This window comes from Xiphophorus hellerii, chromosome 8 (genome assembly GCF_003331165.1).
Source record: "Xiphophorus hellerii strain 12219 chromosome 8, Xiphophorus_hellerii-4.1, whole genome shotgun sequence".
NCBI lineage: Eukaryota > Metazoa > Chordata > Actinopteri > Cyprinodontiformes > Poeciliidae > Xiphophorus > Xiphophorus hellerii.
Window position 1 is genome coordinate 1,915,832 of NC_045679.1, and position 26,037 is coordinate 1,941,868.

The 26,037-nt window shown below is 39.6% G+C and overlaps 3 protein-coding genes and 1 long non-coding RNA gene across 5 annotated transcripts in view; 1 reads left to right on the forward strand and 3 right to left on the reverse strand.

The window, feature by feature from the left end:
* LOC116723930 (uncharacterized) overlaps positions 1-9,584 on the forward strand; it is a 19,188-nt gene extending 9,604 nt beyond the window's left edge. Inside the window, exon 2 of the long non-coding RNA XR_004340069.1 lies at positions 9,407-9,584. This is a non-coding gene — a long non-coding RNA (uncharacterized LOC116723930). The remainder of the gene's footprint in view (positions 1-9,406) is intronic.
* LOC116723912 (nuclear factor 7, brain-like) overlaps positions 1-26,037 on the reverse strand; it is a 153,432-nt gene that overhangs the window by 67,509 nt on the left and 59,886 nt on the right. The gene's annotated exons all lie outside the window — the stretch shown is intronic.
* LOC116723918 (nuclear factor 7, brain-like) lies at positions 9,401-11,413 on the reverse strand. The gene is made up of 2 exons (XM_032569146.1): positions 11,335-11,413; positions 9,401-11,263 (listed from the first exon to the last, which is right to left on the reverse strand). The coding sequence occupies exon 2, from the start codon at positions 11,244-11,246 to the stop codon at positions 9,861-9,863; it is 1,386 nt and encodes a 461-aa protein (XP_032425037.1). The 5' UTR covers positions 11,247-11,263; positions 11,335-11,413; the 3' UTR covers positions 9,401-9,860.
* On the reverse strand, positions 17,702-20,029 carry LOC116723920 (nuclear factor 7, brain-like). Its single transcript, XM_032569148.1, has 2 exons — positions 19,911-20,029; positions 17,702-19,839 (listed from the first exon to the last, which is right to left on the reverse strand). The coding sequence occupies exon 2, from the start codon at positions 19,820-19,822 to the stop codon at positions 18,437-18,439; it is 1,386 nt and encodes a 461-aa protein (XP_032425039.1). The 5' UTR covers positions 19,823-19,839; positions 19,911-20,029; the 3' UTR covers positions 17,702-18,436.

Here is a 26,037-nt window from a genome sequence, read left to right on the forward strand (position 1 = left end):
TCAGTAAAATATATTTTTACATATTAATATATGTAAAAAAAATAATCTGATGAGGGCTAAAATGTTATATAACATCCTGACATCCAAGGTTACTGGTTACATATCAAATTTTTTCAGAAATGTATGATCAAACAGCTACATTTATTAAATATTATTACATGTTTCACAGTATAACTGTTGTGATATGTTCTGATGTAACCAAAAGAACGATTCAGGAGCAGCTCTGTGTGGATTGTTTGTTTAAAGCCTCAGTACTTTAATAAGCAAGTTAATATATATAATTCAGCAGAATACAAGCAAAACCTTCCATGTGTAGAAGGTAAATGTCATAACTGTGAATAAGATATTGTTTGGGAAAGATGTGTGCAGCATATAAAGTTTCGCCCCACCCGTATCTCCCTTGTCAAATAATAAAAAAAGTTTCAAAACCGTTGTCACAACAACCACCACACAGCATTGATAATCCACATTATGGCTATAAGACTTCACATTGACCAAAAGCAGGCTTCCATTCAAACAATTCAAATAAAACTCAATAAATGAAGGTTTAAGTGATTATTTTAATATTAAATACTCTGGTGCTACCCTGCCTAAAATCCCCACATTTCTTTAATAAATAATAATTTTGTAGAAATAAACACACAAACGACAAAAAAAGCAACAAACCCCCCAAAACAGAGTGACAGTAAAATTAATTTCAATGCACAAAGAGGCAAAATTAAATAAAACATGATTAGAAAACAAAAGCAGGAAGAATCAAGTATAAATTCTTCTCTTTCGCAAACCTTTCTTATTTCATTAGCTTCATATTTGCTCTTTTCTATTTATTCTGTTGATTTCATTTGCACCAGGAAACTCAGGAAGGGCCCATAAATCATACAAAATGTCATCATCGAAACTATGTGCAGCCATGCTGATGGTTCTGCAAGGGAAAAAGCAGGAAAACTTTAAGCCTCCAGAATAACACCAAGCTAAACTGAATACAAATTACGAATAGAATAAGATATTCCTTATTGTCCCACAATGGGAACATTTCTGTGCAACAAAAAGCAATGATAGCAAATAGACTCACACAGAGATAAAATATAATACATATGAATATGAAAACAGAATAAAGGGTGTGTGTGCCGTGGTGGCGTAGCGGTTAGCGCGACCCGTATTTGGAGGCCTTGAGTCCTCGATGCGGCCGTCGCGGGTTCGACTCCCGGACCCGCCGACATTTGCCGCATGTCTTCCCCGTTTCCTGTCAGCCTACTATCATATAAGGGACACTAGAGCCCACAAAAAGACCCCCTGGAGGGGTAAAAAAAAAACAGAATAAAAATACTGTACTGTAAGTGCAAAATTCAAATATATATACCGTGTAGCTATCAAAACGCGCAAATTGCTTGTGAACTCTGGCAATTTATCTACTCAAGAGTGCTAGCTTAAATCTATGTAAACCTTCACAAATGCCTTCTACATTGATACAAAATATGCTGTTAAGGAAGAATAATTTATAAATTAACTTTAGAAAAAAAGTTTGGCTCTCTCTTCCTCTGGATCCCAGGTCCTCTCAGCGGGCGACGTGCAGCCACAAGGAAAACAACAATGCGTGTTGACGTCACAGAATTACAGAGTTTAATCCCACACAAAGCAACGCATGAATTAACAACAAAACTGCAGAGGAACAGAGATATACATTCATTACCTGAGACAGGAAAAAATAGAGAAAGAAAAACAAAGAAAAGGCAAAGACGCGTCAAAGAGAAGATAAAGACAAGACAAAGACGCGTCTTTGGAGAGAGCTGATGCAAAAAAGCAAAATAGTGGCAGCAATCTGAATTATTACTCCTGTGCACGAACTCTTATACTGAAGGTGTGTCTTTCCTTTTTAATATATTCAATTAAGGCGTACCTCTGGTTGACCAACTGGAAGCTACCTTGGACACTCAGAGAAACTTAGAACTCCCCCTAATTTACGCCAAAGATCAAAAGCCATTTGCTCTCTGTTTCAACAAAAGAGCCAACAGCTCCATCTTGACCTCCTGGATTCTACGGTCATTTGGGCAAAGAAAAACACAAGATAAGATTTCACAGATACCTGTGAAATCCGGAGTCTCTCCCGTTATCTCTCCTCCAGGCTCAAGTGAGACTGCCCTGCAGGAAATGCTAATTTTATGGCCTCCTGTCCTCTGGTATCACAGCAGGAGCCTCATTGAGAGATCCCCTTTGATCTGCATTTGGTTCCTGTACTTTGAATACTTGCCCATCAATGGTTTAGTTTTAAATCCATAACACAAACCTGTTCAAAATTAAGAAATTTGTTCAAAATAAGAATGTTCAATATACCTTTTACACATGCCGTGAGATTAACTGTATTAAGCACTAAAAATAATCATTTTTCCTCAACAATGCCCACACAATATGAACGATGCACATTCACAAAATATGTGGAAACACAAGTTCACTAACATAATTTAACTCATTAAGGCTGAGTTATAGTCACGCTATTGAAAGCTAGTGCTGAGCGCGCGAGCCAAGACAGCGATGTGACGTTTATAGTTAAACGTCACATATTCTCATAAAATGAGCCTACATACAAGGATTATATAAGAGCTGCTCTGCAAGAGCTTCCAAATAGTCCAGTTTGTGTGAACGGTGGTGTCTAAAAAAAAATTCAGAGTTATACGACCAGACGCTGTGACAACACGCGAGGGTGATATCGACACTCGACGCGTCCATAAACCTAACTTTACCTGCTCATAATGAAATATTGGCATTTCATTTTTATTGGTCACTGAATTATGAAACCAAAAGGGAATTTCCTTATCATGCTATCTTTACTATTATTAATTTCAAGCAACACATTAGCAACCACACACCAGGAATCAATTGTTAGCTCTACTTAGCTCTGAACTCCACCGACCCCATGATGAGAGGAGAAAGAATGTTCTGAAGGAGCAGAAGATTGGTTGGTTTTGGAAAACAACTCTAAATCACAAACAAAGCACAGGTTCAACAACAATGAAACCACGTTTCGTTTTATAATTCAGTGATGGCCAGTCAAAATGAAATGTCGTTATTTTATTCTGTATGTTAATCATCTCCCAAGACTTCAATCAGCTAAATAAAACATACATGTAAACCTCCAAAAAATTTTAAAAAATGTCTATACAAAATTTCTCCACACTCTCTGACCAGGAAATATGAAATACACATTCACAAAACCAATGTCAACATTTGTCACACACATAGAAAAAAAAAAGCAAACAGTCCTTATCAGAAAACTGAACAAGTCAAATAGGCTGATGAGAGAATTGGTTAAATATCCTGTTGGATTCAGACCACATATTTGCATTCGGCTCCAAACAGAAAATCATTCCTCAGCAATGTATTAAAAGTGTCATGATGGTGTCAAGTTTTCTAACCCACATGCAGAAACACTCCAGAGACTGGAAATACAATAGTGTGATTTATTTACAGTGAATTCAAACAAAAGGAATTAGGATCCCGGTTCGTCTGGCAGATCTCAGGGCAACTAGGGGAGGACAGAGATGATTAGTCAGGACCCAGGAAATTTGCCGTTTGGTGGAGGTTGAGGATATACCTGTTCGGGGGGGAAGTATTAGACCGGGAGAGGACCTTGAGGGTCTAGAGGCTGGTCAGCGGGTTGAGGGTCGAAATCAGAGGCGGCGGCAGAGGACGGACAGGTAAGGCGGTGAGGGTTCCGTCTCGAGGGCGACTGATGACCTGATAGCTCCAGACCAGGGTAGCTGAGAACACAGAGACAAGAAGGGTCAGAATCTGGGGAACAAATCCTGGTAGAAGTAGCTCAAGGTAAGCCGGTACTGTTACAGGCTAACACTCTGGCAGAGAAGTGTCAGCATCCTCCTCCATTTATATGCCTCCAAATGAGTAGATGGAGGACAGGTGTGCAGACGCCGACTCACGCCCTCAGAAGGTCTCAGGCTCCCTCTAGTGGAGAAAAGCTGACAAACCTCAGGATCCCGACAAAAAACATTCTATGTCCAAACAATAGTGGGATTAGGCAACAATTTGGAAATGCATTCATATCTCTTTAAGGCTTTCACAATATGTCACATTACACCCACAAAATTCAACATGTTTAGCTTGAAGTCTTATCAGTATATATAAATATGGCCCTAAAACTCTTCGATGAAGTATTAGGGTCACACTAACAAAAAAAAATCAGAAATATAAAGGTACAATTATGAGAATAAAGCAATAGAATTACGACAACAAAGCCATGCTATTGTGAGAAAAAGTTGTAATATGAGAGCAAAGTCATAATATTGCCAGAATAAAGTCATACGAGAAGAAAAAACAAAATAATATGAAAATAAAGTTGTAAAATTATGACTTTATTCTCGCTTTATTTCAACTTTACTCTCATCGAACTTTATTCTTGTAATTTTATGCCTTCATTCTTTTTTAAAATTTTCTTTTACATCTTTAGAGTGACTTTAAACATGTTTCTTCTTTGCTAAGCAGCTTGTTCTCAGTCCGTTTGTATCCTCTGCAGTTTGTCATTATCATAACTTTCTATCAACAATAGTTTCCTTCTTCTGACTTTTCGAGGGGGATATGTATGTGTGACTGCGAGGTTATGATATGTGTGGGAGGGGGGGGCGGCAGGGAGTAATGGCTCTGACGGCTGTGGGGAAGAAACTGTTTCTCAGTCTATTTGTTGTAGTCCGTATATTCCTGTACCGCTTGCCTGATGGCAGCAGCACAAACAGTCTGTGGCCCGGGTGGCTGGAATCCATGGCTATGGATCCAGCTCTCTTCTTGACCCGGCCTATGTAAATGGAGTCCAGGTCTGGGAGGGGGCATCCCACAATGCCTTGTGCTGTTCTCACCACCCGTGTCAGTTGTTTCCTCTCCAGTGCTGGTCAGCTACAATACCACACAGTCATGTTGAGGCAGAGGATGCTCTCGATCGTCGCCCTGTAAAAGTTCACGAGCAGCCGTGAGGAAAGTCCAGCCCGTCTCAGTTTCCTGAGGAAGAAGAGCCTTTGTTGTGCTTTCTTCACCAGGTGGGAGGTGTTTGTATTCCAGGAGAGGTCAGACGTGATGTGGGGGCCCAGGAACTTGATGTTGTCCACACGTTCCACCACTTCTCCATCTATTTAAAATCGAACTCTTGAACTTGTCAAAATAGGGAAGAGAGTTTTCTTATCCAGTTTAAGAAGGCTAATGTCCACTTAAACCTGATTTTAAACTTGTGTAAAAATCAAGCAGCTAGTAAAACTGTCTTTTTTAAATTTTTGACTAATTGGGCCTTCAGTCAATATATGTAAAAAAAAAATAATCTGATGCGGGCTAAAATGTTATATAACATTCTGACATCCAAGGTTACTGGTTACATATCAAATTTTTTCAGAAATGTATGATCAAACAGCTACATTTATTAAATATCATTACATGTTTCACAGTATAACTGTTGTGATATGTTCTGATGTAACCAAAAGAACGATTCAGGAGCAGCTCTGTGTGGATTGTTTGATTAAAGCCTCAGTACTTTAATAAACAAGTTAATATATATAATTCAGCAGAATACAAGCAAAACCTTCCCTGTGTAGAAGGTAAATGTCATCACTGTGAATAAGACGTTGTTTGGGAAAGATGTGTGCAGCATATAAAGTTTCGCTCCACCCGTATCTCCCTTGTCAAATAATAAAAAAAAGTTTCAAAACCGTTGTCACAACAACCACCACAGAGCATTGATAATCCACATTATGGCTATAAGACTTCACATTGACCAAAAGCAGTCTTCCATTCAAACAATTCAAATAAAACTCAATAAATGAAGGTTTAAGTGATTATTTTAATATTAAATACTCTGGTGCTACCCTGCCTAAAATCCCCACATTTCAGTAATAAATAATAATTTTGTAGAAATAAACAAACGACAAAAAAACAACAAACCCCCCAAAACAGAGTGACAGTAAAATTAACCCTTTCATGCATGAATTACGATCCTTTGTGTCAGAATTTTTTTTCCATTTTTAAAATTTCTTTTCTTTTCTAAAAATTCTTTCCTAGAACGGCCGAAGGTAGTCCATTTGGTGTTTCTACCTATTCAGTCTAGAAACAGGCCAAATGACCTGAAGGATTTTATCTAGCAGGTGCTTTTGTTCAATAAATAGGGCCATTACCTTATCAGCAGTGGTGGAGAAAGTACTCAAAAAATGTACTTAAGTAAAAGTACAAATACACAGGCAAAAATGTACTCAAGTAAAAGTCAAAGTACCACATTAACATTTTACTTAAGTAAAAGTAAAAAAGTACTGGCTTTTAAAAATACTTAAGTATTAAAAGTAAAAGTACTTGCTGAATACGTAACCTAATCGCTAATATCATTAAGTGTGCCGATAGTATTTAATTTGAATACATCATAAATGTGCCATTTTAATAAACAATGTCACAGATTAAACATGTTCTTATTGTGTTTATTCTCTGTAAGAGTTTAGACTTAGATATGTGATTCTATGCATCATAATTTCAGGGATGGAAACATCTTATTTCCTGTCCTAACGTAGCATGAACTTCATTAGTGACATTTATTTAGAAAGAAATCCAACTGAAAGGGGATGGAACGAAGGTGTGGGGGGGAAGACATGCAATCGAGGAGCCACGTAGCAGAGTTGTAGTCAAGACCACTGAACACGAGACCAAGACCAGCGCCCTGCGCTACATGACACAATAAAATGAAGTGCACCTATCAAAATTGGTTCTCAGATTGATCTGAAAGATCCACATTTCCATAAAAACACCTAGATATAAATACTTAGAGCTGAAATATATTTAATCAGTATCAATTACAACTCATTTCATTCTGTTTTGCTTTCATCGCTGTGCTACAATCCGCAGAGGTCGCCTGCCATCCCTATAAAAATAACGCCCTGGGCGGTTGCCCATATTGCCCATGTCGGAAACCACAACTGTCTGCACCATTAAACCATGAAACATAGCAATTAACTGTAATTGCTATGTTACAATTACAGTTGTAATTGTAACATTACAACAACACTATGAACACTGTCCAACGGCGCAACAAGCAGAAGGAGCACCATGACTGTTCTCATCCTCCCTCCCACTGCATGTTTGCCACCATGACAGGAGACAAAATCAATCAATGAGCATGCTCTGTGTTCATACGTTCAACTTTTACTTATTCGGCAATTAAATAAATGTGTGTGTGTATATATATATATATATATATATATATATATATATATATATATATATATATATATATATATATATATATATATATATATATATAGCTACATATAGCTATTGCAGTGTATACAAGAACAAAGAACGGCTCTCAGTGAGGCTTCAGTCCCATCAACCTTAGTAAAGATCCGTCCAGAAGAATCGGATCGTTCCTGAATCCACACAATAATTCAGCGCATGAGTGACAACTTTTTTTCATCGCAGATGCAACATGTGTCTCAGTACAGCTAGCTTTGCTAGCGTCACGTCCACAGATCTTACCTTTCTTTAAGCTTTCCTTCCAAGTGACGCTAAAAGTTGGACAAAGTCCCACCGTCTGTGAAAGCGAAGCGCTGCTGGTTTTACATGTCGTCATATCTTATGATTTATGCAGCTATTATCGATTAGTTAGACATCTTCTCCCGCTCAGAGGAAACCACTGCGCATGTCTGGAGCTCCGCGTGCTAGTAAAGGGGGAGGCGATGGGTGACAACAGACACTAAGTCACGTTATTGCTTGGATTTTACGGCGCCACCTTAAAGTCCCTGAACTTCATATTTTAACGGACAAAAAGAGAGCAGTGCGACTTGGATGTAACGAGTAACGCGACACTTTTGTAGAAATGTAGTGAAGTAGAAAGTACAGATACTTACTGTAAAATGTAGTGGAGTAAAAGTAGAAAGTACCCATTATTAAATCTACTTAAGTAAAGTACAGATACATGAAAATTGTACTTAAGTACAGTAACGAAGTACTTGTACTTCGTTACTTCCCACCACTGCTTATCAGTACCCTGTTAATGGCCTCAACGCATCTCACAGTTGCACAATTGTTCCTTAGACTTCGACTTAGACTTAGACTGACTTTGTTGTCATTTTCAATGCACAGGGTGTATACAGAACGAAATTTTGTTGCATACGGCTCAGGACAATGTTTGAGGTTCCAATGTTGTGAGTAAAATAAAATACAGTATAAAATATGAATATAAATCTAAATATAAAATATAAAGTGCAGGACTGACAGTAAAATGGAAGTTACTTAGCTATGTATATGTGCAAGGTATGAAGTGGAGACCAGTTTTTGAGTGCAGTCCAGGTAAGAGTTCAGCAGTCTGATGGCAAGTGGGAAAAAGCTTTTTCGGAGCCAGGTGGACCTGCAGCGGATGCTGCGGAACCTCTTTCCAGAGGGCAGCAGGGAGAACAGTCCATGGTGGGGGTGTGAGGGGTCACTGATGATGTTTCGGCCTCAGGACACGCGTCCTGCATCGATGGTTGACCTGACACTTCGCCCTTTTGCCTGAGCTGGGTGTGGAAGGTTGTTGCCGAAGCAGTTTCTCCTTGTGTGCCTTCTTCTCACTCACATGAGAGTTACCGAACTCTTTTGCAAGCTCAACCAGGAAGTCCACCCGTCTCTCCTGCACCCCAATGCATGCCTGATAAAGCACATGTGCATTCAGTGCTGCCATGTCAATCATGTTTGCCAGGTTTGCTGACCAGCTGTCACATAGTGATGGAACCTTGGTCACCCCCCGCAAGATTATGACTGAAATAAATGCCATTAGTTCTTGTGAACTAAATAGGTGAAGCAGTCACCTATTTATCCTCCACAGCACAAAAGGCTGCATGCAAATTTGCATTTGCAAAGTCTCCCAGATTTCTTTTGCTTACACTTTTTGCATGATTTTTTTGAGGTGGATCAACACAATTAATTTGGTTAGTTTATTTCTAAACTGTCATTTTATACCCTCTTAGCTTTATTTCAAAGAGAAACATTACTCATTTCTTTTAGAAAAACCATTGCATACTTTTTGAAACAGATTGTATGTTTTGCAAACTCTATGTACATTTGGCAAAATGACCTGGATAATGCAGCACAACATCATGGATCAGCTGCAAAAGGTCACATCTCTCCAAAAACACTTCATGTATGCTTCAAAACTAAACTGACTAGTTGTAGGTATCATAGATACCCACCCCCAACATGGACTATTCACATTCCTACCTTCTGGCCTGACGGTCAACGACCACATGTACAATAGAACAATAGAAGAATGGAAGAATGGCTGAATGGAGGCTAATTTGAGCCATCAGAGTCGTCAGTTTGGACTCAGGGTCTTTTGACACTGTTTCAGTAAGTCTGGGGAGAGTTCGAAAACCTTGCACTCCTAGTGTTAATTATGAAGGTCTGATGAACCAAAGTGTTTGGAACTGAACTGAACAGAAAGTCTCTAGACCAGATTAAAATCTCCTGTTATTAACGATGGACAACATGGACTTAGATTATTATCACAGTATTTTCTGGTATTTACTGAATAATAAAAGTGATGATAGAAAGTTTAAACACAGCATTGATCAGGGAAATAGTCAAAGCAACACAAATAAAAACTTAGAAGTAACTGAAAAGGTCATTTCAGATTCATTCAGTAGTTCAGTTTTATCACTAAGCAGCTACAAATAGACAGCATTCAATTCAACATATTGACATTAATTTCTGCTAGAATGGAAACAATAGTTGGAAAGTCAGAGATGAAGAATCTCCAGATGATCAGATCATCTCCAGTTTCCTCTTTAAAACTCACAGTTTCAATCTGATCAATAAGTTTTTATTTGGACTTTGTGATCTTCATGCTGAGATCATCAGAGCTGCTGCTTGATCACTGAGATCTTCATCGGTACGATCTTTAATGTTTTAGTAGTGGAGAAGTATGGAAACATCTTGTCAGTGAAGGTGTGTGTGAAGGTGTGTATGTGTGTGTTAGTATCCAGATCAGAGAAGGACAGCTTTCCTCTGTCCCAGTCCAGATTCACTCTGATCCTCTGGAGTTTCTGGACTGAGAGACGAGTGGAAGGAGCTGGTGGAGAAAATGCTGAGTAATTACCTGAATAGAAAAATATAACCAACCATCCAGACTTTATGATTTCCTTCCTCTGAACAGACTCTTCTAACACACCAAGTGTCCAGGCTTTACTGTCTCCAACATCAACATCCCAGCTGTGGTTCCCTGAGTTAAAACCATCAGAACTCAGAACAGAATGCCGCCATAAATTAAATCTCTCTGGATTATCAGGAAGCTGCTGTTTTTCTCCTCTCCTCCCATTGGTCAGATCTTCAGACAGATAGAGTTCTGAACCAGCCGTGTTTGGGTCCAGAACCAGAGGCGTGTAGGTCACCATGTTCTCCATGTTGCTCCAGATGTTGAAGGCCAGGTTGCCCAGATGTTTGGCCTGGTCTATCAGAGCTCCTGAGGGCAGCTGTGGATCCTCCAGCAGGGGGCAGCGCTGGACTCTTTCCACTGCAGCCTTGTAGTTGTGCAGGAATGAGACGTCTTCAGCTCTCAGCTCCTCCTCTGTGGCTCTGACTGTGTCTGAAAGAGCTGCTATCTCTCTGCTCAGAGCCTCCATCTTCTCCTTCATCATCCCTCTCTTCTGCTCCTCTTCCTCCCTCAGTGCAGCCAGCCTGGCCTCCTCTTCCTCTGCTAGAAACTGATGAAGCTGCTTAAACTGCTCCATAATCTGCCTCTCTGTGTGTCGGGCCTGGACCTTCAGGTGTTCTGCTGTCTGATCAAACTCCTCCTGAACTTTCTTCCTGAGCTCCAGCTTCTTCTTTAAAGGCTCCAGAGTTTCCTGAAGGTTCTTCTTGTGTTGCTGAGCAGCTTCATCGATGGGTTTGAATTTATGGTTTTTGTGTAAATCTGAATGACTGCAGACGAGACAAACTGGCTGCTGATGGTCCAGACAGAAGAGTTTGAGTTTCTCAGAGTGCAGAGAGCAGAGATCCTCTGAAGCTCTCTGCTCTCTCTGCTGTAAGAAAGACTCACAGAGATTCTTCAGAGCCAGATTACAGGGTGGTTCATCTTTAGAAGATTTCCTTTTACAAACTGGACACTCTCTTCCTGGTTTGTCTCTCCAATATTTCTGCAGACACTCCTTACAGAAGCTGTGGCTACATGACAGAAGAACTGGATCCTTAAATATTTCCAGACAGACCGGACAGCAGAGATCATCGTCTGATCTGGAAGCCATTTTGTCTCAGAGTGAAGCAGAAACCACAGCAGACAGAAAGTCAAACCAGGAAGTCAGTTTCTCTCCTGTAGAAACTTTCTGAACTTACTTTCACTTTGATTGTCTTGTGTTTCCTCCTGCAGCAGTCTGTGTTTCAGTGTCAAGTTGCTCAGTTCTCTCTCTGTTCTCCTTGTTCAGTGTTAGTTTGATTTCAGTCGGAGACGAAGGCAGGTGTCAGAGTTCCTCCTCAGGGTGTTTAGTCTATGAGTTTTTCTCTGAACTGTTTCCTGTTTTTTCTAAGAGTTCCTGTTTGAAGAGGAACTTGAGTCAGAGATGTGGCGCCCAGTAGAGGATTTTATGTAAAGCTGTAGTTTTAGAAAATCAACATAGTACTGGTGGTGATATTAGTTTTTGGCGTTGAGAGAAATTTCCTGCCATTTTTTTTCAAACTGCAACTGGAAATCCAAATAATGGAAATATTACACCAAATGCTATACATGAAAACCAAAATAAAATATATTTATTTTCTGAAAATAAATATATTTAGAATAATAAATAATAATAATGAATTAAGTAATTAAAAATAAAATCTACTACAGTAGAAGAATTACCCACTATTGATACCTGATGATTCTCCTCCACCAAAGCTGGCAAACAGCGACACAGACATTACTCTTTATTAAAGCCGACTGACTGATTGCTAATTGAAGATCTGAATGAAGGAGTCAAACTGTTGCTTCAGTTATTTCATACTTCTAATAGTTATGGTCAGGTAATTTCTGTTTTGTTGCCATAGCTAAAGCAAAGGCAGCTGGATTGTTTCAATAACATATGTGCTAAAGTGGCAGTGCTATGAGATTTCCAGTCACTTGGTGCCATTTTGTAGCACAATCAAGAAATTATATCAGTTGTTTTGAAAATGCATATTATATCAGATATGAATAAAAAGAAATTTGCTTTTGTAATTTTGTTCTTGAATTTGTGCCTTTGTCTCTTTAAGAACCTCCTATTCTCTCCAACTCCAGCTTCATGAAATCATCACAACATGGCTCCTCTATTAACCTTTATCAACATTTTTACCAGTGTTGAACTGAGAAGTAGCTCCTATAATGAGCTCAGCAGATACAATGCTCCACCAGGTGTTTGCTTATTGTTGCTGGCTAGTTTGAAGGACCTGAGTGGGGGAGTAACAAGGAGGGGAGCTCTATGATGCGGAAGGTATGAAACTGCAGCTCTGAGGAGGAGCTGTGTCTTGAAGGCGGAGCTAGGTCCACCCAGGCGTTTTTCACAGCTGAATGGATTTCTCAAGGAAACTTGACTTCAGGGCTTCTGTCAGTCCAAGTGCGCAAGCTAAAGGTGCTAGCTTGCAGGTGCTAGCTAATGGTGCAGAGAGGCCGGGTCCGTAGTAGCGATGGGCCAGACGACACAGAAACCTCGGTACATGTGCCAAGCAAACAAGATGAACCCCCGTGTCGGTGTCCGTATCACTTTAAGGAAAACCACATGACCGATACACTTCCTGTGTCGTTTGGTTGTGAACGCATCAAATTGTATTTATGAGGGAGAAACTGTGTCGTCACGTTTGTGGGTTTTGTTGGATGGAGATACATTGTGTCCTTTGCTCTGTGTTGGTTTTTGGCTCGTATTTGAATACCTGCATGGATCAACAGAGGAAGAGGAAGATTTCTCCTGTGTGGGATCAATTTGATCTTTTCATGGAGAATAAGGTAAATTATTATTCTGTGTGTTACGGCCCCTGGCCTCTTGAGGCTGTGCAGGCTCTTCTCATTGTTATGCAGGGTCAGCTGTGAGAGCACATCTTCTGATTGGCTGCCTGGAAGTTGCAGTGCCGAGCCAAAAGGCCTCGTCTGTGGAGGATCTCCAAGATGGTCCTAGTGTGGAGGCAGCAGTGAGTGACCGGGGGAAGACACCTCATTCACTCCCTCGCTATGATCCACTGTCCTCTGTGAGTTCAGAAGGACGAGATGGAGCTCGTTTGAAGGTGCGGTTGGCACGTCTCCAAATGGAGGCTGAGGAAAAAGCCCAGGATAGAAGAGCTCAGCTGGAGCTTGAGGTCAGGAGGCTGGAAATAGAGGCTGATAAAGCTATAAAGCTGCGCAAACTTGAGCTGGAGGCCCAGACTCGAGCGCCCTACACCAGGTTCCACCACCATGTCTGCTATGCCATCTGACATCAGTAAGTGTATTTCTTTAGTACCTGCTTTCAGATAATCTGAGGTGGACTCATACTTTGCAGCATTTGGATGCATTGCTGGTGCTTTGCAATGGCCTAGAGAAACCTGGCCTCTTTTGTTACAATATAAGTTTTCTGGTAAAGGTCAAGAGGTGTTGGCAGCTCTTCCTTTAGAAGATAACTTAGATTACGATCTGGTTAAAGCTGTTGTCTTACAAGCTTATGAGTTGGTCCCAGAAGCTTATATACAGAAGTTTCGACAGCAGAAGAAAACTGCTGGACAAGCACATTTTGAGTTTGCCAGAGAGAAATGCATTCTCTTTGATAAATGGTGTGCTGCATCCAAGGTCAACAATTATGACACTTTACGTGAACTAATGTTGTTGGAAGACTTTAAGAAGTGCATTCCAGAACGTGTGGTGTAGCATTTAAATGAACAGAAGGTGATTACTCTAGCGTCTGCTACTGTTCTTGCTGATGAGTATGTGCTTACCCATAAGTCCTTCATTCTTAATGAAAAGTCACATGTTAGCTCTGTGCCACAGTCCCCGATGGTTAAAACCACAGTTCCAAAAGAAAACCGTGAATGTTTCTACTGTAACAAACCTGGACATGTCATTGCTGATTGTTTAGCTTTAAAACGCAAAACAGCCAAATTCACAGCAAACTAAATGTGTTGTTTTTGTGAAAAAAAGAACCCTGTAATAAGAGCACATGATTGTGGTGACAAACTACCTGATCCCTGTTTTGAACCATTCATTTTCGATGGCTTAATCTCACTGACAGCTGATCCCTCTGATTTAAAGCCAGTATGTATCCTGAGAGACACTGGAGGTTCCCAGTCAGTCATTCTTGGAAATGTGTTACTTTTCTCACATGAGAGTGCATGTGGTTACAACTCTGTTCTGAGGGGGATAGAGATGGGCCACGCTCCACTAATGGCTGCATTGAGCACGTTTTGCAGAGCACAGCTTTTGGAAGCGGGTCTGAAGCATGACACGGCAACTCTCAGCTCCTGTTCAATGTTTAGCTGAAACCTGGACTTGGTCTTTAGTGCAGCAGCAGCAGAGAAGCCAGTCTCACAAAGATATGATGTTGCAAACGGAATAAGAACGCCGACAGCCTTCTGCCCTAAGAGTGGATCCTCCCTCTCTACTCTCAGCATGAATTCACTCAGTGTCTGTGATGTGAACCTCAGTCTCAATGTGGAGTCAGATGTCATGTCGATGAACTGGTCCTCCTCTGCAGAGCTGAAACCAGTAGGAGCTGGTCCATTAAAAGGATCTCTGACCCAGTCATACTGGGAACTGTTTTCAGGAAAGAATCCCATCAATGATGAAATATGTTGCTTGATGCAGGGAATCACTGAGGTGGAGTCATCCTCAGCACTGTCCACAAATTCATGTAGGTTCCCCAATGAGTCAGTATTTCCTTCATCAAGTCGCCTGCTCCACATCGAGAGTTTTCGAGTCAAAGAGCTGATCTTGTCTGTGACCTGAGGGAGGGGTTTATCTTTCCCTTGCAGCTGTAGATTCAGTTCATTAAGCCTTCCTAATATGTCACTCAGGGAGGCCAGTTTTGCCAGAAAGTTCTCATCACTACATTTTTCTGTGACTTCATACTTGTGCTCCTGAACCAAAAACATTCTCATCTCCTCTCTGAGCTCAAAAACTCAGGACAAAACTTTTCCTCGTGACGGCCACCGTGCTTCACTGTGAAACATCACAGCTTGGTGTTCAGCTCCCATCTCCTCACAGATGGCAGAGAAGACTCTTGTTTTTAGAGGTCTGGTCTTTATAAAATTGACCACACCTATGATGTCAGCCACAACCTCCTTTAATTCAGAGGAAAGGTGCCTTGAAGCCAGTGCTTCTCTATGTATAACACAGTGTGTAAACTTAGCATTGGCTGAGGCCTTTTTGATCAGAGCCTGAACTCCGTTTCTCATCCCTGCCATGGTCTGTGCACCATCACTGCAAACACCGAGGCAGTTCTCCCATTTCAGCCCATTCTCAGTCAGGAAGCAGTCCAGGATTTTGAATAGCTCTGTTTCTGACATATTTACTAAAAAGTAGATCCTCACACAGAGAGTTTGTCACATCAAAATGTACATAAGACACAAACAAACAGTCTTGGTTGCTGCCAGTTGCTTTGTCAAGTTGTAGGGCAAAACATTGTCTTTGAGTTCATCTACCAGCTGTTCTTGAAGATTGTTAGCAGAGTCATTTATACGTATGGCAACAGAGTCATTGGACAAAGGGATAGTTTTTATTTTTGCTGTACTTTTGTCATCCAGAATGGTAGAGACCATGTCTAACGCTGCAGGCAGTATCAGCTCCTCCGCTATGGTGTCAGGTTTCTTACACTGAGCAGTTTGGTACGCCATCTTGTAAGATGCTAACAGCACTCGCTGGGTTTCTGACGTAGCGTTCATAAAGTGGGACGATTGCTGGCAATATTCGTCAGAAATCAGTCAATTAAAGAAACGGTTTGACAATAAATTATCACTAAAATCAGGGTTACAAAAATACTCAAATTCAAGTTCAGACAGAGGGTGTAACTCTAGAAAGGGTTTATGTTAATAAGTTTCTCAGAGTGATGAACAAAATCAGTTGGAAACCTCATATTAAACATTTACAGAATAAACTAAGTAGAAGCAAATCAATCCTGGCTAAAGCTGGACATATTCTGGATAATAAATCACTTCATATTCTATATAACTCTCTGATTTAACATATTTAACATATTGTTCAGAGGTGTGGGGAATTAATTAAAGCTCTTTACATCCACTGAGTTTCCTACAGAAACATTAGAATCATCCATAATGTTGGTTATTATGAGAACACAAACTTGTTATTATTAAAATCTAAAACTCTTAAATTGAAGATCTGGTGGAATTTAAAATTGGTCAAATTCTGTTTAAGGCGTCTAATAAACTGCAGCCTGAGCTCATAGAGAGCAGGTTTTATGAAAGAGAAGGAGATAAAACTTCAACTCAAACTTAAGGATTCGTAGTTTAACAACAACAAGAAAGAGTTTTGAGTTTCAATTCATGGGGTAAAATTATGGAACAAGTTAAATGAGGAGTTAAAACAAAGTCAGAATTTAATACAATTTAAAAGGAAATATAAGGAGGTCATTTTCACAAGATATAGAAATATGGGTGAGAGTTGGCACTAATGTGTTTCCGTAAACTGAGGCTAACGCATATGAGTGTGTGGGTATGGATGTATATATTTAGACATATGTAAACCCAGATCAAATGGAAAATTAATGAACCAGTTTATTTTTAGTTTTGATTGGATTTATTAATGAGGGTCCATCTGAAAATATTGTCTGAGTTTATGGGGTCAGAGGTCATCAGTTTCTTTCTTCTTCCTGCTCCTTTTCCAGCATGTTAAGATTACTGTGGTACAAAAATATGTATTTTGCCTTCCTTGTTCTAGTGCATGATTTTATATTACTATCATGTTGGAAATAAAGTTTCATTCATTCATTTTAACCCTGATGGACGAGAGAGCAGACAGACGGCCACCAGGAAACGGATCAGCATCCAGTCTAGAACCTTCCTGTAATAGAACGGACCTGATCAATATATGGAGAAATAAACATTTTGATTCCAATGTTTAACATGGAGGAACAGGGACAGATCTCAACAGTCTCACTTTGACTTTTGGCTGATTTCTTTGGATATTGTAGATAAAGTGATGGACTCAGAGATAGAACCTTCTATCCTTACAGACCACAAGGCCATTATTATTAAAATAGATAGAAATTAACCTGCCACAATCAGAGGAAACATTACTGGACATTTAATGCAACTTTGCAACAAAACAAAGAATTTACAAACAAGTTGCTCTAAAAGGCCTCAGAACAGGAAGATGAGGGTCTGTGGAGCTACAATAACCAGGAATCAGACCAAAGCATTGCAGTTATACTTTAACTAGACCATAAGTGAAGGATTCACATGTGAAAAGGATTTAAAAGCCTGATATGTTTAAAAGATCCAAGAACCATGAAAGATACATGAAGGGCTTGCCTCGGCGCCCCCTGCTGGCTGAACCAAATGCCTTCAAATGAAACTAAAACCATCAGAAGAAACAAACTGGAGTTTGGAGGAGGTTCTACTATTTGACACAACAGTGAATGAATCAGAAACGATTTGATGCTAATTTGATTGATTCCATCACATTCTGACTTTCAAACTGTGGATCCAAACTGAGACTCTAAAAATGACAGTAAGTTCTGGAAATGGAAACCAAAATAAAACCTCAGAGAAGAAATGAATGGAAATAACATTTATTACAGTTCTGCACTTATTTCATACATCATCTCCCTAAAAATGGAAAACAAATTATACAGAGATGAAAAGTCCAAAACTTCTTCCTCTGTTTTGTTTCAAAACCAAAACTAAACTCAGACTAAAGAATCAGAAATGAAAGATTAACGCTGCCCTCCTGCAACAATATTCAGTTTTTGGTGCTTCACAAACATCATGTAGAGTTTATTATTGTTCTGAAATCTTTATAGTAACAAACTGGATGATAATCTCTTAATTATGAAGGTCTGATGAACCAAAGTGTTTGGAACTGAACTGAACAGAAAGTCTCTAGACCAGATTAAAATCTCCTGTTATTAACGATGGACAACATGGACTTAGATTATTATCACAGTATTTTCTGGTATTTACTGAATAATAAAAGTGATGATAGAAAGTTTAAACACAGCATTGATCAGGGAAATAGTCAAAGCAACACAAATAAAAACTTAGAAGTAACTGAAAAGGTCATTTCAGATTCATTCAGTAGTTCAGTTTTATCACTAAGCAGCTACAAATAGACAGCATTCAATTCAACATATTGACATTAATTTCTGCTAGAATGGAAACAATAGTTGGAAAGTCAGAGATGAAGAATCTCCAGATGATCAGATCATCTCCAGTTTCCTCTTTAAAACTCACAGTTTCAATCTGATCAATAAGTTTTTATTTGGACTTTGTGATCTTCATGCTGAGATCATCAGAGCTGCTGCTTGATCACTGAGATCTTCATCGGTACGATCTTAAATGTTTTATCAGTGGAGAAGAGTGGAAACATCCTGTGAGTGAAGGTGTGTGTGAAGGTGTGTATGTGTGTGTTAGTATCCAGATCAGAGAAGGACAGCTTTCCTCTGTCCCAGTCCAGATTCACTCTGATCCTCTGGAGATTCTGGACTGAGAGACGAGTGGAAGGAGCTGGTGGAGAACGTGCTGAGTATTTACCTGAATAGAAAACTATATACAACCTTCCAGACTTTATGCTTCCCTTCCTCTGAACAGACTCTTCTAACACACCAAGTCTCCAGGCTTTACTGTCTCCAACATCAACATCCCAGCTGTGGTTCCCTGAGTTAAAACCATCAGAACTCACAACAGAATACCACTTAATATCAAATCTCTCTGGATTATCAGGAAGTTGCTGTTCCTCTCCTCCTCTAAAGCTGGTCAGATCTTCAGACAGATAAAGTTCTGGACCAGCCGTGTTTGGGTCCAGAACCAGAGGAGTGTAGGTCACCATGTTCTCCATGTTGCTCCAGATGTTGAAGGCCAGGTTGCCCAGATGTTTGGCCTGGTCTATCAGAGCTCCTGAGGGCAGCTGTGGATCCTCCAGCAGGGGGCAGCGCTGGACTCTTTCCACTGCAGCCTTGTAGTTGTGCAGGAATGAGACGTCTTCAGCTCTCAGCTCCTCCTCTGTGGCTCTGACTGTGTCTGAAAGAGCTGCTATCTCTCTGCTCAGAGCCTCCATCTTCTCCTTCATCATCCCTCTCTTCTGCTCCTCTTCCTCCCTCAGTGCAGCCAGCCTGGCCTCCTCTTCCTCTGCTAGAAACTGATGAAGCTGCTTAAACTGCTCCATAATCTGCCTCTCTGTGTGTCGGGCCTGGACCTTCAGGTGTTCTGCTGTCTGATCAAACTCCTCCTGAACTTTCTTCCTGAGCTCCAGCTTCTTCTTTAAAGGCTCCAGAGTTTCCTGAAGTTTCTTCTTGTGTTGCTGAGCAGCTTCATCGATGGGTTTGAATTCATGGTTTTTGTGTAAATCTGAATCTCTGCAGACGAGACAAACTGGCTGCTGATGGTCCAGACAGAAGAGTTTGAGTTTCTCAGAGTGCAGAGAGCAGAGATCCTCTGAAGCTCTCTGCTCTCTCTGCTGTAAGAAAGACTCACAGAGATTCTTCAGAGCCAGATTAAAAGGTGGATTATCTTTAGAAGATCTCCTTTTACAAACTGGACACTCTCTTCCTGGTTTCTCTCTCCAATATTTCTGCAGACACTCCTTACAGAAGCTGTGGCTGCATGACAGAAGAACCGGATCCTTAAATATTTCCAGACAGACCGGACAGCAGAGATCATCGTCTGATCTGGAAGCCATTTTGTCTCAGAGTGAAGCTGAAATCACAGCAGACAGAAAGTCAAACCAGGAAGTCAGTTTCTCTCCTGTAGAAACTTTCTGAACTTACTTTGACTTTGTCTTGTTTTTCCTCCTGCAGCAGTCTGTGTTTCAGTGTCTAGTTGCTCAGTTCTCTCTCTGTTCTCCTTTTTCAGTGTTAGTTTGATTTCAGTCGGAGACGAAGGCAGGAGTCAAAGGTCATCCTCAGGGTGTTTACTCAATGAGTTTTTCTCTCTCAACTGTTTCCTGTTTTTTCCCCAGGTGTTCCTGTTGGAATCAGTCTTGAGGATGTGTGTCGCCCTCTAGAGGATTTAATCTTAATCTGCAGTTTTAGAAAAACTCTACAGTTTTTTCTGATTCATCAGTTTGTTCCTGCTTTAAATGAAAATCTATTTTCCTCTCATAAAACTCTTCCAGGGTCTCCACTATCTGGGAAATTCAAATGAACACATTTCATGTTGTTTCCTTCTGTTTGCTGTTTTTCTGTCACATTCGGACTCTGGAGGTGAAAATGGTGTTTGGTGTTGAGGAAAACTTTCCCTATTTTCACTACAATAGAGCTTTGGAACTGACGTCACTGTGTGTGATGTTTATGTCTCGCGCAGTCGCTCGGCGCCATCTTTTGAGGCCACAGACCAAAACAAACTTTATTCCGGCATTTTCATTGTGTTACCGACCGCATCGAAGTTGTTTTCAAGTTGGATATTGGAGTAAGGGGCGTTTAGCTCAAAGTTGATCCGATTTATGAACGTTAATTTCGGCCAGCTGTTCTCCACCGCTCCCTCCTCAAGAGCTCGGAGGTTCGGGGACGTCAGTTTCCGAACCAAACACTCCTGTAAATAAATGCCTTGCCTTGTGACCAACTGATACAAAAAAGGGATAATTCATGGTGTTACACGAGGCACACTATCCTCTATTAAAATTTTAAGTCACATACAATATTTTAAATAATTTTAATATTAAATGTTTTCTTCAATAGCTTCCAAATAGCTTCCCCATTAACTCAAAATCAGTGTGAAATTGTTCTTTTAGACTGTACAGATGAAGCACACCCATCTTTATTACATTTTGACCCCTTTTTAATTTTTTAATTTTATATTTTTAAAAATGTTTAAAAATTTTTCATAAAATTTATTACCTCAGATGATCATCACATTTGTTACCTGTAATGTTCAATTACATAGAATTCTAGGACATTACATGTTCACTTCTTACCAGAAATATGTAAAATACAACAAATATTTCCTTAAAGTGTGATCTATTTCATAGTATTTACCTTTATTGTTTACCCTGAACTGTTTAATTAAACATTAAACATTTAAAGATGGGCTCTTTCATCTGGTTTGATTGTTTACATTAAATGTTCACTGCAAAATGTCTGATTATACAATTGTTTACTTTAATCACATAAAATGTTTATTTAAAAATATAATCTTTCATTACATGTATGTTTATTACCTGAAATATTTTAAATATCAAATTTTTACATAAAATGTGATTCACTTCATCACCTGTTTACATGCAACTTGAAGAGCTTGAATCAAACGTTTCATGAATGTTTTACCACATTAAATTATTAAATGACAGAAAACAGACACTTCCAACTGAACACATATTTCAACACCAATGGTTCATGTTCCTCTTCAGAGTCTGCAGCCTTGCTGAGCTTCTCTTCTCCTGGGGTTTCCTCCTCAGCCTCTCCAACTTGCTCCTCTTCTACAGCCTCCGCTGCAGTGTTGTCATTATTGACCTCTTCTGGGGTAAATAATGAAGACACAGTTTTTGTAACTTGTTGATCCACCGTGGTTTTGCTGTATCGCCTCTTTAATTTACATGCATGTCGGTCTGATGTCGTGGCGTTTGCCTCACAGTGACCCAGATTCAGTCTGGATTGAGCTAATATAGTATTTCATACGTTGGTTTGCCTTGAAGAGGACATATCGGAACACACATCAGTATTAATGCTGTAAATTTGATTACACTAGTAAAAGAGTTAACTTCACAATAATGGAATAACCTCGATGTTCACTGACAAAACTCGGACTATGCTACATAAAAAATATAAGCCCGACCTAAACAAGGTTGACCCACTTAAATGAACTCAAAGTAACTGAACATGTGTAACCGGGTTCTGCTTCACTCCACTGTACCAGGCCGGCCCCAGTAACCCCTCGACTCTGCCTTGTGTAGATTTTTAATGAAGATGAGAAGTTTCTGGTTTATCAAGCAGTTTATTTCCTGAATGGGAACATATGGGGAGTTCAAATCAGTGCAACGGCTCCGCTTCATTCAGCACACTAAACTGAGCATTAAGTTATCATTTAACTTAGCACATAAAGTGTTTCATAATATTAACTAAACTAAAAGTACAAAAATTGGTGCTAGGCACACATCGAGTAATTAGTAAATTTCACACTATTTGTCTAAGTTAATAAAAATTATGTTGCTAATACGTTTCTACTGTGTGCTGAAAAACGCAACTCACCTCTCATGCAGCTTTCACAGACTGGCACTGAGTACAGGAGCCAGCAACATTTAACCAGCCACACTAAGAGGGGGCGCTATTTCCCCATTGCACTGATCCATATAAGGCAAGTGGGATTCTACAACTTAAACCTAAACACTGTTACATTCCCCCCTGCTGAATTCCACTTGCACCCCGAAATAAACAAACAAAAACAACATCCATCCCCTCTAAAAAACCAGGTACACCACAGCAACCAGAAGAGAAAAAGAGAACAAAAACAAAATGAATATTCTAGACAATTTTTTTCAATAGTATCTTCACAGCCATTGAGATGTGATAATTCTGTTCAGCAAAGTCCAGGCAGTACAGTTACAAAGAAAGTCCAGTCAGGCGACTATTCTGAAAAGAATCAGTGTAAGAAAAAGTTGGCCAGACCTCTTCATCACACGTGTGGGAAGCATAAAAAAACCCAAAATATGCCGATTACATATTTTTCCATCTTATAACCATACGCCATCCTGATACAGACAAATGATGTGTAGACTAAGTCATCAAATCAGTCTGTGAACTGCTTTGCCTGTAGGGATTTTTAATGTCCAGCAGGTGTCAGTATTCAGTGACACAGTATCAATACAGTTTTGCTATGGGTTGAAACAATACATGACGCCTCATTTACCCATCACTAACCCACATAAGACCTCTTAAATTAATCACAAACCACATAAATGAATCCAGATTGATGCGGTGTGATATAAACCGACCGATTATGACACATTTGGAAGCAACAGAACAGAATTTCTCTGCTTGCTGCTCACCGTCACTTGGACCGGAGTCCTGGGAAAGTTCAACCTCTTCTCCTTGCTCACCGTAACTTGGACTGGAGTCCTGGGAAAGTTCAACCTCTTCTCCTTCTCCTGTCTTAAGACCGATGGGAACCAACTTAAAGGGACTTTACTGCCACCTACTGGTGAAGGACATTGTGTCTGATTCCCCATTTCACTTCTCATAACTTCAATGAAACCAAATCACATAATTGTTATTTACAACATTAATTATTTAAACTTTTGTTAGTAAATATTAACTAACAAAAAAACTGTATTACATGCAAAATGTCTCATTAAGTTTGAGAAAAACATCTGTAGGTGGCTTAACTTAAAGATCACCTGCTGCCATCAAAATCTATTTTAAGTCAACAAGAAAATTGTTTGTGTTTTAACTCAGAAATTAAAGTTCATGAAGTTGATTTAACAAGATAAGTCATCTAAACTTTGTTTTTAAAGTTTTTAAGTCTTGAGTTAACTTTCGGCTTAGTGTTGCAATTTAAATCAAATGATTATTTCACAATATGCCAGAAAAAAACTGTCCTCACCTGGTTAAAGAGCAAACATTGCTCTATTATGTTCACTGACAACATTAAGTTAAAATAACGGTTTATTTTACTTCAAATTCTTCTTTCAATCTCGGATCAAAATCAAAATAAGTAGTTTTATTTATAATTACCCTAAGCATTTAATATAGTTACTCATGGCCAAAAGTTGCACTGCAGTAAGAGTAGTACTACTTCAACATTTATTTACTCAAAAGTAAAAAGTTTCCATTAAAGAAATGATTCAATAGAGTAAAAATCTCTTTGGTAAAAAAGCGACTTAAGTACTGATCAAAAGATCATTTAATATTTAAAAATTACATTATCCGATGGAACTAAATATAAACTTATGAAGAAGTTTTGGTATTTTAAGGACTAAAATGACAATTTTAGTCCTTAACTGTAACATAAAATAACAAAATGAGAAAAAAGAAAACTAAATATTCACTTTGCAGAAAAATACTTTAGTTAGCAAAATAAATATTTAGTTTGTAAACTAAACACATTGCTGGGATAATTTTTAATCATGTATTCAGTAAAATCTAAAATTCAAAAGGTTTTCCTCCTTTACCTCAGATGTGCTGTCTGTTGTCTTAACAGCATGAAAAATATTTTTATGTATTTAAACAATCATTATCTTGAATGGAAAAGACAATAAAGGAATTAAATGATCTATAATCTATCACCTTATCTAAGAATAACAAAATGTCATTTGTTAGGTAGTCTAAAAAAAGGAAAAATCTAAAAATGTGAGAAAAACAAAACAAAAGAGAAATCATTCAATCAAACCCGATTTTGAACATCTGTTGTTTCTGTAGCTACAAATTTTGCACATCAGTCCCAAAGCTACTTATTGTCACCAGGTGTGCAATCAAATGAACCCAGTCTTTTCCTTACAGAATGCTGCTTTTGATGAACAATTTTCAACTGTGAAATGCTTAGAGTTTTAAGTGCTTGAGAAATAGTTATTCTTATTATCTATGGATTTCCATAAATAATACAGTGCTGGCTCTCATTTTCATATTATGGTATGGGGCCATTTCACTGGATTTGTAGGATCAGGACTAAGTGCTCAGCTATATTTTAAAATCGAACTCTTGAACTTGTCAAAATAAGGAAGAGAGTTTCATTATCCAGTTTAAGAAGGCTAATGTCCACTTAAACCTGATTTTAAAGTTGTGTAAAAATCAAGCAGCTAGTAAAACTGTCTTTTTTTAATTTTTGAGTAATTGGGCCTTCAGTCAATATATGTAAAAAAATAATAATCTGATGCGGGCTAAAATGTTATACAACATCCTGACATCCAAGGTTACTGGTTACATATCAATTTTTTTCAGAAATGTATGATCAAACAGCTACATTTATTAAATATCATTACATGTTTCACAGTATAACTGTTGTGAAAAACCAAGATGGCGGCGCCCAAAATGGCTGCGGCTGCATGGGCTCTCGACAACTTGCGAGTATTTGAGCAAAATACGCCGCCTAAAACGCTACAAACTTTGCATCCACTCAGTAAGTTAGCATATGATCGCCAGCGTCTGCTGGAATTACGATCATCAAGTGATTTCGGACTCATAAATACGACTACTCTAGAGTGTTTACGTGATCTCGGAGTGCTACGGAAGCAAGACCCAGCGGCCCGCAGCGCAGCGGACTCGCCTAGCAGCACTAGCCGGAGGAGGAGAAAGCGAAGGCGGTGCGACCGGCAGCGGAAGCGCGGCTGTCGAAGTGGACTAACAGCTAAGCTAAACGCTAACCCCCACAGATCGCCGCTTCCGTCCATCTTCCTCTCCAACGTTCGCTCTCTGGACAACAAAATAGACCATCTGCAACTAGAACTGTCTTCAAAGAGAGAGTTGAGGAACTGCTGCGCTCTCATTCTGACAGAGACATGGCTCAACTCGTCCATACCGGACAACGTTGTTAGCCTGGAGGGGCTCGCTACATTCCGCGCAGACAGGAGCAGCGCTCTCAGCGGTAAAACCCGAGGAGGGGGGCTGTGTATCTACATCAACAACAACTGGTGTAAAAATGCCATGACTGTCGCCAGTTACTGCTCCCCGGACATCGAGCTTCTGACTGTTAACTGCAGACCATTCTACCTGCCCAGGGAGTTTACTGTTGTTAGCATCACTGCCGTATATGTGCCCCCCAGTGCTAACACTAAAGAGGCTATGAGTGTTCTCTACCGGACCATCAGTGAGTTGCAATCCTCACACACAGAGGGCGTTTTCATCATTGCTGGGGATTTTAACCAGGCCAACATGAAGACTGTTCTCCCTCACTTCAACCAATATGTGGATTTTCCAACCAGGGGAGTGAATACTCTAGACTTGGCCTACACCAACATCAAAGAAGCAT

What these genes read in the sequence shown, in the direction of transcription:
- LOC116723920 (XM_032569148.1), bottom strand. Translation starts at nt 19,822, where the DNA reads ATGGCTTCCAGATCAGACGATGATCTCTGCTGTCCGGTCTGTCTGGAA.
- LOC116723918 (XM_032569146.1), bottom strand. Translation starts at nt 11,246, where the DNA reads ATGGCTTCCAGATCAGACGATGATCTCTGCTGTCCGGTCTGTCTGGAA.